Raw genomic sequence first — 15221 nt, forward strand, 5'->3', positions numbered from 1 at the left:
ATTTATAATTTTTCATTGTCTATTGTAGGAATAAAGACGACGTAGAATTTCAGTTATATTTGTCATCAAATAACTCGGAAGACACTTGTGAATTATAGAAAAGTTTGCCTTATTATATGAAGCTTATTATCAGATGAATCAAAATAATGAATTAATGTTTACGCAGAAAAAATCATAGCATGTGTTAGGTTAGTAGCGTTGTAACGAATATAGAATATAACTATTTAATGCATTTATTATGTGCTAAATATCGTAAATATGCTAATATACTGGGATTTGTTGCAGATTTAAAGATCAACTGTTAAGATCCTTGCGCTGGCAATTGTAAAGTAGAAGTCGAAAGTAAAGTTGATCTTCATTAGTTGGAATTTCAAAAATATTAATTTACGTGTAGGTATAGTTTCGTTATTCGTTTAAATTTTCATTCGTGTATAATTTTTCATTTATTTTTTATTTTTCTTCTTATTATTATTTATTTGGTATTATTATTCATTCAATTTTTGCCATTCTAATAAAATTATATAATTTTCTTATCTCTTAATAATAAATGTTATCTTTATAAAAGTATTATTAGATAAATAAATAAAATAAATTTATTAAAACAATATATATAACTTTTTAATTAAAAAACTTCTTTAGTTCGAAGTTAATCATTGCGTAAACGCTCATTCAAATTATTATAAAATAATTAAACATAAGGATTTTTATTATAATTTGTATATTGTTACGTAATGATATTAGCTAAGAGATTATGATATAATGGTGACGACGACGACGACGACGACGACGACGACGACGACGACGACGACGACGACGACGACGACGACGATGATGATAATGATGGATGATAATAACGATATTGATTATTATTCTTTTTCAGTTTATTAAGACTGATCCAAACCATAACTGTGAAACGTAAAATAAATTAACGAATTTGAAAAACCGAGTTTAACTTTTAATTGTTCTGTTTATTTAAATCTATCTATTATTATACTATTCTAATTCATTCTGATCTACTATTATTATTGTCTTATATTTATACATATATATATATAAATTATTTATTTTAATTTAAAACATTTTTTAAAATTACCTTTTCTTAATATTACCGTAATTACTTTATAATTATTTAAAAATTATTAAAATTTTAAACCAATATAATTACTTTAATAACAATTCGAAATATAAAGTAGAAAAATTATTATTTTATATATATAAAGATTATTTGATTTTTTAACTTTAAAATATTATTTCTATTTATATTTCTTCATTCTTAATATTATTGCAATTATATGTTATAATTTCATCTAACGCGCGCGCGCTTTCTTTAAACTTTAAATAATATTATCAATATATACTTATACTAAGATGCCGAGACGTAAAATAGAACGTAATTTAGAAGAAAAAGAAGAATTATTACGACTTCGTCGTGAAAGAAAAGCAGAAAGTCAACGTCAACGTCGACAAGATGCAAAAGCAAAGGTTAATAATAGTTTATCAAAAATACATAATCAAGGAAATCATATTATTTGTATTGCAAGTTCATCGCGTGATAATCCTATAATAAAACATGTTACACCATTATATCAAAATCCTGCAGAATATCATTCTCGTTATATATCACAAAAGAAAGGACAAGCAAGTTTAAATATTTGTAGTGAATCATTAATTAATGATGTAGTTGAATATTATATTGGTCCTATGGACGTTTTTTGTGTTCATTGCAATGCAAAGCATTTTGTAGCTGAAAGAATTTCCAATAAAGGAAATTCGTTTAATGATTGTTGTAATCATGGCGCAGTATATCTTGAACCATTACCTGAGATACCTTTATATCTTCGTTCTTTATTTGACGGAAGTAATAAGAAATCCATCAATTTTTTTAAACATATTCGTAGTTATAATAGTTCATTTTCATTTGCATCATTTAATGCTAATTTAAATAATTTTCAAGGAAGACGACCTGGTCCATATTGTTTTAAAATACAAGGACAGATTTATTATCAAATTAATACAGCATTGTATGCTGCACAAAATGAAAATCCAACTTATGGCCAACTTTTTATTGTAGATTCAAACGAAGCGATAGATCATCGTCTTAATGAAAATTTGAATCTGGATTTCGAAATCGTTCAAAATCTTGAACATATAATGCGAGAATATAATATTTTTGCTAAATCATATATAATGATGGGTGAAGAATTAGAAAAACAACGACAATTAGTATCTAATGAATTATTACTGGAATTACAATTACTATTCACCTTAAAGTCAGGAATGGATCGACGTAGATATAATTTTCAAAGAACTAATGAAGTTGCTGCCGTATTTTCTACAACTGCTGATGGAGAAATTCCAGACTCATATGTTATAATACATAATAAGAATACAAAAACTCTGCAAAAAATTAGTACTATGGATCCAAATGTAGAACCATGGATATATCCATTGTTTTATCCATATGGCACACAAGGATGGCATCGTCATTTAAAAAAATTAAATAGTGATAAACGAATAACTAGAGGTCAATACATTAAATATCGAATGGCTATTCGTGATAACTTCAATGTTTTTTTATTAGGACGACGCTTATTCCAACAATGGCTTGTTGATAATTATGTAAAAATTGAAAAAGATAGAATAGATTATTGTAAGACCCATCAGAAAGAATTACGCTCTGAAACATATCAAGGTTTAATAGATTATATACAAAATATGGCAAATAACTCAAATGGACGTGTTGGAAAAATGGTTATACTTCCTTCTACTTTCATCGGATCACCGCGTAATATGTTACAAAATTATCAAGATGCAATGGCAATTGTTGCTAAATTTGGTAAACCAGATCTTTTTATTACAATGACCTGTAATCCAAAATGGCGTGAAATCGAAGAAAATCTTTTGCCTGGTCAACAAGCTTCCGATAGACCTGATATTTGCGCTCGAGTTTTCAATATTAAAAAAGACTATTTAATAGATTTGATTACTAAACAAAAATTTTTTGGTGAAGTTGCTGCATATGTGTATGTTATTGAATTTCAGAAACGTGGTTTACCACATATTCATATGTTGATCACTTTAAAACGCAACTTTAAAATAACAACTCCAGAAATTATCGATAAGTATATATCTGCAGAAATTCCTGATCCAAGTGAGAATCGTAATTTGCATGATATAGTCATGAGACATATGATTCACGGGCCTTGTGGCGATTGGTGTTTAATAGATGGACATTGTTCAAAACATTATCCAAAACCTTTTCTCGAAGAAACTAGAATGGATGAAAATGCTTATCCTTACTATCGTCGACGAAATAATGGTAGACATTTTGAACGTCCTGGTGGATATGTAGTTAATAATCGTTATGTTGTTCCATATTGCCCTATTTTATCGATTATATTTAATTCTCACATTAACGTTGAAGTAGTTTCAAGTATCAAATCAGTTAAATACCTATATAAATATATTTATAAAGGACACGATGTTGCTGCTATTACTATTGAACCAATAACAGAAAATGTAGTTATTGATCATGATGAAATACATAATTATATTGAAACTCGTTACGTTGGACCTGTAGAAGCCAGTTGGCGTATTCTTGGTAAAAAGTTACAAGATAAAAGTCATGCTATAATTCGTTTACCCGTTCATCTTCCTAATGAACAAAATATTATAATCGAAAATGAAGATATTGACAACGTAATGACATCTGCTTTAAATCAAGCTAGTATGTTAATAGATTATTTCTCATTAAACTTACGAGAGGAAGAAGCAAGACAATATTTATATATAGAAATTCCACAGTATTATACATTTAAAAAAGAAAAAATTAATCGTAGAAATGTATCGCATTGGATTAAACGTAAAAGTCATTATAATTGTGTAGGACGAATGTATTCCGTTAGTCCAGCACAAACAGAATTATATCATTTACGATTATTATTACTCACAGTAAAGGGTGCTACAAGTTTTAATGATTTGAGAACTGTAAATGGAGAATTTTGTCAATCATTTTCAGCGGCTTGTTTGGCGTTAGGTTTAATCGAAGATGATGATGAGTGGAAACGAGCTATGAATGAAGCTGTTGGGTAGATGATGCCTCGACAACTTCGTAGATTATTTGTACGAATATCATTACATTGTCAACCATTACATCCTGAAGAGTTGTGGGAAAATTTTAAAGAAGCAATGTCTGAGGATTACATTCGACATTTTGGTATGTTACAAGGACAAAATAAAACTTATGCGCAAATTAATAGTATGCTTCGTGCTGAAGGTAAAAGTTTTACTGATTTCCCACAAATGGAACAATTAATAGAAAATAGTGGAGAAGAGGATTACATGACAATTGAAGAAGCTATGGAAATAGGCACCAAGCAATATCAACAATTAAATGAGAATCAAAAAGAGATAGTCGATCTTTTATTAAATAGATTGGACAATAATAATAATCATAATAATTGTTTTTATATTGATGGTCCGGGTGGATCAGGTAAAACATTTATATACAAAACTATTTATCATTTAGCTAGAATTAGAAATAAACGCGTGTGCACAATGGCTTTTACGGGTATTGCAGCGACATTATTACCTACTGGAAAAACAGTTCATAAGATATTTCGATTACCGGTACCATTATTTGCTGATTCATCATCTACCATTAAAATACAAACTAAAGAAGCTCAATATTTAAAAGAAACTGATATTTATATTTGGGATGAAGCATCAATGGCACCACGATATGCTTTAGAGATTATGGATAGAACATTGCGTGATATTATGAATAATGATTTTCCTTTTGGCGGAAAAATTGTTTTATTAGGTGGTGATTTTAGACAACTTTTGCCTATTAAAGTACATGCTACTCGAAGTGAAATTGTAAATCTTTCTATTAAATTTAGTTCTATTTGGAGACATTTCGTAAAATTTTCTTTAACACAAAATATGCGAGTTCTAGCAGAAGAAATTGAATTTGCAAAGTTTTTATTAGATATGGGAGACGGTATATTAAACGATTTTAATGATAACATACAGATTCCTGAATGTTGTGTGGCGCCTATTAATGCTGATATTGTGGAAGACATATATGGTGAGTTAATACGAAAAAAGGAGTTTGCTAAAGTAGCTAAATGTGCAATACTTTCTGCAAGAAATGTTGATGTAGATAAAATCAATAAGAAAGTTGTTGAATTATTAGATAAAACTAATGAACGAATTTATACAAGTGTAGACAGCGCTGTAAATAATGACAATGGTGATATTGGTGAAGCTTTGTTACCAGAATATTTAAATAGTTTATCTCTTCCTCCGCATGCATTACGTTTAAGACCGAATTGTATCATTATGTTGATTCGAAATCTTAGTATTAATGAAGGTCTTTGTAATGGTACTAGATTAATGGTTATAGAACTTGCAGATCATTTATTAAAGTGCAAAATTTTAACAGGTGATAAAACAGGAGACATTATTTTTTTAAATCGAATAACATTATATTGTGAAAATGAATATCCTTTTACTTTTTCCAGAAGACAATTTCCAATAAAATTAGCTTTTGCTATGACAATTAACAAATCACAAGGACAAACATTTGATAGAATTGGTTTAGATCTTCGTAAAGATGTTTTTAATCATGGGCAACTTTATGTTGCTTTTTCGCGAGTTCGTTCTTGGCAATCATTAAAAGTTTATCTTGGTAATCAACGAAATAACAGATACGTCAAAAATTATGTATATAAAGAAATATACATTTAACTTTTTGTGTTTTTTGTATCTAATAATAAAAAAATGATTTACATTGAAGTAATCAATAAAAATAATAATTTAAATTGGGCTCTAAATGACTTTTAAATATGCCACTAACAATAAGAGACAATTCTAGATCACAATAAATCTAAATCATACAACTTTTATTTGAAATATTTTTCTCTAGAAACAATATTTTTGGAAATAAAAATTCGTAATGTATTTTGTCCAACCTTATTGTGTATATACATATACATAAAATAAATGGCGCGCGCGTAGCGCGCGCTTTGTAATGTTCTAGTCCCTTTCTAAAAAAGGCATGTTAAATCGATAACTCGCATGTATTGTTGCCGCTTTTCCGCGATGCTGATTGGTTGTCTCGATGCACGTAGTGCGTTATGTTCGCGGCATCGAGCGGCTGACGCAAAGGTTAACTGTTTGACAGTTTGTGAATGTCAGAGTTAATACGGTTAATAAATGGTTTGGACTATATCAGGCTTTTAGCCAACGACTCAAAAGTTGAAAATTTGCTTAAATAAAAACGTATTATTGTTACATTGATTGTAAAAATGTGGGCTACGGGACTGTACACTGAAAAAAAAATTATTTAATCCAACTAATCTTTAGTTGAATACGTTCAAATAAATCATTTATTTGAAACTTAATAATATTGATTTGATATGACAAATATTTATTTGATATAAGAAATTCCTTTTCAAAACAAATAAATATTTATTTGTTTCAAATAAATAATTTATTTGAACGTATTCAACTAAATATTAGTTGAATTAAATAATTTTTTTTTCAGTGTATATATATTATATTATGTATATTATAATAATAACATCAAATTATTAATATATATTCAGATTTATGCATATTATTTTATATATTTCGTCGATAAATGTTAATTTTGTAAATTAAATCTAAAATAAATACACGAATTATATGTAAATAATATACGAATATATAAATAACTCAATCTAGATCTTATTACACCAATTGATGCTATAAACTTAATATTTTATTTTATAATTAAACTGTTAAAAAATAATTTGTTTTAAAATAAGCATTTTTATTTAAACAAACTATGTTTATTACTAACTGGTGCAAAACTTGATCCAATTCTTTTAAAAGCTAACATTAAGCATTATATGATAACTTTCTATAATAATGAATTTTCTTATATATACATCAATCATTGTACTATATCAATCAGGAAAATTTTTACACAAAAGAGTTAATATACATATAACAGAAAATATTGTCTAATAGTCCAATGATGAACTCAACACTCATTCCAGAATCGGTAAAAGTGATAATTATTTGTTTAAGCGTATGAAATCATTAAGTATTATATCAATCATATCGTTAAAAAATATATCGCGTATTTATTCGCACAATTATCCCGATTGATATTACATGACCTGATAGAATTCTGTAGTATACCTGGAAATTGAACACACTCGTATGTTAAAAAGAATATGATACAGAAATCAGTTGATAACTGTCATAAAATATTAATTGAGTTTAAAGTACTATAACATTTTATTTAAAATATATTATTATTTTAATTTTTTATCATATTATTTAAAAAATTAATTAGCAAATTAACGCTGTAATCTGTCAAAAAATATTAATAAAGTGTTAATTTGTTAATTAAATTTTAAAATAAAAATATGTTATAAAAATTAAATAAAATAAATAAATAATAAAATAATAATATGTTTTAAATAATATGTTATAATACTTTAAACTTGATTAATATTTTTGACATTCGCATTGTGTGTTATATTTGTAGCATGAAGAGGCTGTCATCGCGAGAGTTAGCAATTAGCAGTTTGACAGTTAGTCCAAAATAAAATTAAATAAAATAATAACGTTTTAAATAATATGTTATAATACTTTAAACTTTGATTAATATTTTCGTGGAAAAGATGCAACAATACTTACGAGAATCGACTTAATATATCTTTTTTAGAAATAGACTAGAATAACACAAGCGCGCGTTATGGCATTCCTTGATTTTATTTAAAAAAGTATGATGTATTTATATAAAGTTTGTTTAAACGTGATTAATATTTTTTGACAGAAATCAGATGATTAAAGCATTACATTGATAATTAAATTTTAAAATAAAAATATGTTATAAAAATTAAAATAATAATGTTATAAATAATATGTTATAATTCCTTATCTGCGATTAATATTTTTTCACAGAAATTAGCTGATAGCTGTTATAAATATTAATCGAGTTTAAGAAATTATAATACATTATTTAAATCATATTATTATTTTAAATGTTATAACATATTCTTATTTTAAAAATTAATTAGCAAATTAACGTTTTAATCAGCTGATTTCTGTAACAAAAATATTAATCAAGGATAAGATATTACAACATATTATTTACAATATATTGCTATTTTAATTTTTATAACATATTATTATTTTAAAATGTAATTAGCTCAATATATTAATATTTTTTAATATATTCATTTAATTAAAAAGTAATATATTTATTAAGTTAAGAATAGAAATGAGACATAAATACAAATTTACAATTAAAGTATCGTAGCAATGATTTTTATAGAAGATAATTATTTCCTTAATTAGAGTCACAAATATATTTTGACCGACACTTTTCGATAATCTTAATATAATTCGAATTCCGAATGCATAGTAAAAATGAGTTTCGACATCTATTATTGCAACTTATGTATATAGACACACATAATTCATAATAATGTGCGGACAATGTACTGTTCAAATATATAAAAGATTAATTTTTGTCACGTTTTGAATAATTTAAAATTAAAATTTTTAAGCCGCGAATCCTATACGGTGCAGAATTATATTATGTATATAAGACCAAAAAGGTAGTACGCTGGTATGCTTATGGTGCCAAAATAATCTGCAAACAATACACTATTGAAATATATATACGATTAATTTTTGGCTCGATTTAAAGTATTGAGAATTAAAATTTATAGACCGCGAACCTCATACGGCGCGGATTTAATTTTCGTATATTATACCAAAAAGTTTGTAGGCTGGTATGCTGATCGTACCATCATAATGTGCAGACAATGTAGTGTTGAAATATGTAAAAGAATAATTTTTGGCACGTTTTAAAATATTGAGAATTAATATTTTTAAACCGCGGATCCCATACGGCGCACAATTATATTTCGTATTTTATACCAAAAAGTTTGTAGGCTGATGGTACCATCATAATGTGTAGACAATGTACTGTTAAAATATATAAAAGAATAATTTTTGGCGCGTCTTGAAATATTGAAAATTAAAACTTTTAAGCCGCGAATCTCATACGGCGCACAATTATATTACGTATATTGTATCAAAAAGTTTGTAGGCTGGTATTCTGATGGTACCATCATAATGTGTAGACAATGTACTGTTAAAATATATGAAAGAATAATTTTTGGCGCGTCTTAAAATATTGAAAATTAAAACTTTTATGCCGCGAATCTCATACGGCGCACAATTATATTTCGTATTTTATACCAAAAAGTTTGTAGGCTGGTATGCTTATGGTACCATCATAATGTGCAGATAATGTACTGTTAAAATATATGAAAGATTAATTTTTGGCTCTGTTTAAAATATTAAAAATCGATACTTTATAGCCGCGAACCCATTAAAACTCAGATTCATATTATGTGTATTAAATGAAAAAATTTGTAGGCTCGAATCTATTTGGTACAGAAATAATCTGCTATAATGTACTATTAAGAAAAACAATCAATTAATTTTTGGCTGTTTTTAAAATATTAAAAATCGATACTTTATTAACGCGAACCCTATATAAGGAAGAATTATACTATATGTATATTAAACGAAAAAATTTGTACGCTTGAATCTGTTTGGTATAAAAGTAATCTGTATAAAATGTACTATTAAAAAAAATAATCGATTTATTTTTGGCTTTTATTAAAATATTAAAAATCGATATTTTATAACCGCGGACTCTATATAAAGCAGAATTATGTTATATGTATTAAACAAAAAAATTTTTACGCTTGAATTTGTTTGGTATAAGAGAGATCTGCATAAAATGTACTATTAAAAAAAAACATTCAATTAATTTTTGGCTTTTTTAGAATATTCAAAATCGATACTTTATAACCGCGGACTCTATATAAAGCAGAATTATATTATGTGTATTAAACGAAAAAATTTGTAAGCTCGAATATATTTGGTATAAAAGTAATCTGCATAAAATGTTACTATTAAAAAGAACAAGCGATGAATTTTTGTCTCTTATTAAAATATTAAAAATCTATACTTTATTGCCGCGGACCTATAAAACTCAGACTTATATTATGTGTATTATATAAAAAAAACTTGTACGCTCGAATCTGTTTGGTATAAAAGTAATCTGCATACAATGTACTGTTAACAAAAGACAAGCGATGAATTTTTTGCTTTTTTTAGAATATTTAAAGTTGAAACTTTGTAGACATGAACCTTACACTGCGCAGACTTATATTATGTATATTATATAAAATAATTTGCATGCTCGTATTTATTTTATATAAAGAGCCAATAACTTATCGCTTGTTTTTTTCAATTGTACGTTATTTGCAGATTATTTTTATACCAAACAATACAAATTCTTTTATTTGATATACATAATAAAAGTTTGCGCCATATAGGATCCGCTGCTACAAAGTATATCGATTTTTGATATTCGAAGAATAGCCAAAAATTTATTGCTTGTATATTTCGATAGTACATTGTATTATATACCGGGTGTTAAATTTCAAACGTAACAGGTGGAATATCTCGTAAACAATGTATTTTAGAAAAAAATGTTAACTACAAAAGGGTTTCGAGGGGGACATAACTTAGTAATATTCATATGACCTTGGGCGGCGTCTCCAAGATCAAGTGGAGGTAAGAATAAATTTTTTAAATGGAAACCTATATTTTTTATTATAACATCTTTTTCTACTAATTAACTTGAACAACTTTTATCTGAAGCATTTTTTTATTTACCTTATATTTTTTAAGATATTCAAGAAAAACTTGGTAACTCTTCAGCTTACGATATTGAAGATCAAATAATGGAACAAAAGAACTCAAAAAAGAAAAAAGAAAATAATTAATGAAGCAAATAAGAAATAAACTTTATTCATAAATCTTCACATTTAATAAAAGAATTTTTACAAAAAGAATTTTTAGAAAGAGTATCGAAGTCAACCAAATTCTTTTTCTTTAAAAAAAAAAATTCCATTAATCTAACAAGGGGAGGTCGCGGTTGACTCTTCACCAATTTTGATCTCCTTTGGTATGGTGAATCTACATCGAAAAAAAGTTGCTCCGTGTTCGAGCTTTTCGTCCAATGCGCCTTGTAAAAAAAAATTTTTTTTTCCCGAAGTTTAGAGAAATTGTCAGGTTCGTTACGAGGCCTAAAGAAAGACACACTTTTGATCGGTGCCGCTAGTGCAGCGGCAGAGCACAAGAATAGTAATCTGGGATCCCAGGTTCAGAACTTTGGGCTGTCATAATTTTTTTTTTTTTTTTTTTTAATAACGTATTATTTATTATGATAAATAAATATTCGGCATATTTTTATCGTTAGTTATGCATATATCTCTTTATATATTTAAAATTAATAAAATGATCGTAATATAAATAAAATATTTTTAGAAATATTTTTAGAAATATTTTTACTTTTTAAAGATTTATACATTTTTTCAAATTTTCTTTAATCTAATAATGTTAGAATACACACTTTTCATAGCTTTACAAAATTTAATTTATTACTCATTATTTTTTGCTTCAATATGTAATAAATATGTCATAAATATATAAGTAAGATATTTTCTAACCGACCTTCTAGAACCCTTATTAGTAGACAGGATCAGACGACCCTCTCCTCTCCCTCCAACGTTCCTTACACTTTCACAACCAGCGATTTCATCCAGCGGTTCACAGCAGGTAGAAAATCCGAATTTTGTAAAGCTATGAAAAGTGTGTATTCTAACATTATTAGATTAAAGAAAATTTGAAAAAATGTATAAATCTTTAAAAAGTAAAAATATTTCTAAAAATATTTCTCTATAAAAATATTTTATTTATATTACGATCATTTTATTAATTTTAAATATATAAAGAGATATATGCATAACTAACGATAAAAATATGCCGAATATTTATTTATCATAATAAATAATACATATTATTAAAAAAAAAAAAAAAAAAAAAAATTATGACAGCCCAAAGTTCTGAACCTGGGATCCCAGATTACTATTCTTGTGCTCTGCCGCTGCACTAGCGGCACCGATCGAAAGTGTGTCTTTCTTTAGGCCTCGTAACGAACCTGACAATTACTCTAAACTTCGGGAAAAAAAAAATTTTTTTTACAAGGCGCATTGGACGAAAAGCTCGAACACGGAGTAACTTTTTTTCAATGTAGATTCACCATACCAAAGGAGATCAAAATCGATGAAGAGTCAACCGCGACCTCCCCTTGTAAGTGTTCAAAATGTTGTCCTCTTACATCTATGCAAGCTTGTAATTTTCGTTGGAAACCATTATGCACACTTTGTAATTCGTCTCTTGAAATTCTTCCGCACGCTTCGCGTATTCGTTCTATCATATTTTCTCTTGTAGTTGGAGGATTAATATAAACAATTTCCCGGATTCTACCCCACAAATAATAATCTAGGCAAGTCAGATTAGGTGATCTGGGAGGCCAAGACACTGGATCTCCCCGACCTATCCATCGGTCAGGAAAAACAACATTCATGTGTTGTCTGACGATTACACTAAAGTGGCAAGTTGCATCCACATGTTCTGTCGAAGGGTTAGAGGCAAATCTTCCAGAAGAGGAAGTAGTTCCTCAACCAGAAAGTTCAAAAAAATTCGTCCGTTAACGATATTATCGAAGAAAAATGGGCCGATAATTGTGTCACCAATAATGGCACACCACACATTCAACGACCATACATGTTGATGATCAATTTGTCTTAATCATCTAGGATTTTGGTCGCTCCAATAATGAAGATTATGACGATTCACATGGCCACTGTTATGAAATGTAGCTTCATCGCTCCACAATATTTTAGAAAAGAACATTTCATCTTCTTCATAGCGCTGTAAGGCCCATCGGCAAAATTCTAATCTTCTATTATAATCTTCCTGCGTTAATGCTTGGTGTAAGTGGATATGATATGGATGTTGGTGTTGACGACACAAAATATTCCAAACATTTACGTTGGATGTTCCAAGTTCCCGTGACAATTGTCGTGTACTGTAATGAGGGTTCACAGTAATTGCTGCTAAAACGTTTATTGTCATTCCCTCATTACAAACTGGACGAGGCCGATTTATATTGCGGTGAGCGGCAAAAGTTCCGTGCTCTCCTGAACGATAAAATACACGAATGAAGACCATGGGAGATGGATAATGGAGCCTATTATAGTATCTTTGACGGTAAACTCTAGCAGCTCCTCTAGCATTTCGTCTACATTCACCATAAATTAAAAGCATGTCACGATATTCCACATCAGTATAACGCACCATAACGGCAAGTGAAAAAAGAATAGAAAATGGAAACACAATTTACTCTAATGACCACATTAGTCGCACTACTGTAACTGATTTAAAAAGTTACACATTCCCACCTTCTTCCGTAAATATGAAAGTCCGTGGATTGGCGCTGACGATACAACAAAAAATGTAAACACACTGAGTGCTCAGTCTATCTGTTATGTGTTTTTTCTGATCGACTACAATACATCTGCTTGAAAGTCAAATGACAGAAGGAAAAGATTCAGAAAAGAAAAAATGCTTTATTAATAAATCTTTAAATAAAAAAGACAGAATTTTTACATAGAAAAACATGTTGAAAGAATTACCAAGTTTTTCTTGAATATCTTAAAAAATATTAGGTAAATAAAAAAATGCTTCAGATAAAAGTTGTTCAAGTTAATTAGTAGAAAAAGATGTTATAATAAAAAATATAGGTTTCCATTTAAAAAATTTATTCTTACCTCCACTTGATCTTGGAGACGCCGCCCAAGGTCATATGAATATTACTATGTTATGTCCCCCTCGAAACCCTACAACTTTTGTAGGTAACATTTTTTTCTAAAATGCATTGTTTACGAGATATTCCACCTGTTACGTTTGAAATTTAACACCCGGTATATAAAAGTTATCTGCAAACAATAAAATATTTTATTCGAGTTTTAAGTAGTAAACATATTATTTGTAATATTATTTATAATATTTTTAATTTTTATAACATATTTTTATTTTAAAATTTAATTAGCAAATTAACGCTTTAATTATCTGATTTCTGTCAAAAATTGTTAATCAAATTTAAACAAACTTTATATAAAAATATCATTTTTATAATATCATTCTTTTTAATATAAAATTAAAGAATAACGCGCGCGTAGTGCGCGCTTGTGTTGTTCTAGTGTAATTTAAATTCTTCATTAAAAATTTTATATGCGGATGTTATTACAGAATAAAACTCATCAGATGGTGCTCGGAGATACCAAGTTCACTTTCATTACTATTACGATAGGCTTTCCAAAATATTAATAATTCATTGGTTACTTCCAGATTTTTATTATCTTTTACTAAAGAAGCAAGATATGAGGAACAATTAAATTTAATTAAACATTTATGTGCCAAGTAACCACTTACATATCTAATAGAGCAATCTTCTAAAGTTATATAGAAAAAATATTATTTTCGATAGAGATGCTGTCTTGCAAGTTTACATTTGTCGATTCAAATCTTATTGTATCTTCGCCATCAACCCACATTTCGATATCTTTATTAACAGATGAACCATCTTGATCTTCAAAATTCGGAGTAGCCAATAACAATGAATTTGTATCATCAATTTCACAATTAGTGCCTACAGGAGGTTTCATTAGATTAGCTGTCATAGCATATTGTAAATTTCTACGAAACTTCATTGCAGATGGATTATCATTACATCCGGAACGATTTCGAAGGATAGCAAAAAGATTTTCTAAAGGATCTTGATTCAAGTGACATGTAATAAGATATAATGAATTTTCTTCGCGCATAGATTCCCAAAGCATTAATATACTATTAACGGTTAATTTTATTCCCGCAAAGCAAGGAAGTGAATTACCCGAAACTGTATGCCATTCATTAAACCACGAATACAATTCTCTTAAAAAACTTTCAATTTGTGGCTGCTTCTCAGATAATGCACATTTATAAGGATTCGAATCATACGCTCGACGGCTATTTAAACAGTCAAAAAGATCATTCATTCTTTTTATAAAATTCGCAGTTGCCTCACAAGCAGGATGTTTTAAATCACCCGTAATTTTACCTATAGTTAATGCGGCCGACACGGTTGCGCTAAAAACTTGCATAGCTAAACTAACAGACATACGTTCAAAATTATTTGGATTTACATGACGATCAGTTAATTTAGGTGCTGCTCTACACATATT

At 28.0% G+C, this 15221-nt stretch overlaps 1 protein-coding gene across 1 annotated transcript; it reads left to right on the top strand.

The window, feature by feature from the left end:
- Positions 1 to 1368: 1368 nt before the first annotated feature.
- Positions 1369 to 5542, top strand: LOC145948289 (uncharacterized). The gene is made up of 11 exons (XM_083058011.1): positions 1369 to 1482; positions 1955 to 2021; positions 2072 to 2946; positions 3043 to 3319; positions 3476 to 3727; positions 3887 to 4088; positions 4260 to 4369; positions 4580 to 4771; positions 4958 to 5089; positions 5198 to 5446; positions 5526 to 5542. The coding sequence occupies exons 1-11, from the start codon at positions 1369 to 1371 to the stop codon at positions 5540 to 5542; spliced, it is 2487 nt and encodes an 828-aa protein (XP_082914137.1).
- The last annotated feature ends 9679 nt before the right edge of the window (positions 5543 to 15221 follow it).

The sequence above is a fragment of the Prenolepis imparis genome, unplaced genomic scaffold (assembly GCF_030444845.1).
Source record: "Prenolepis imparis isolate NDT839.2.m4 unplaced genomic scaffold, iyPreImpa1.0 SCAF_320, whole genome shotgun sequence".
NCBI classification, from domain to species: domain Eukaryota; kingdom Metazoa; phylum Arthropoda; class Insecta; order Hymenoptera; family Formicidae; genus Prenolepis; species Prenolepis imparis.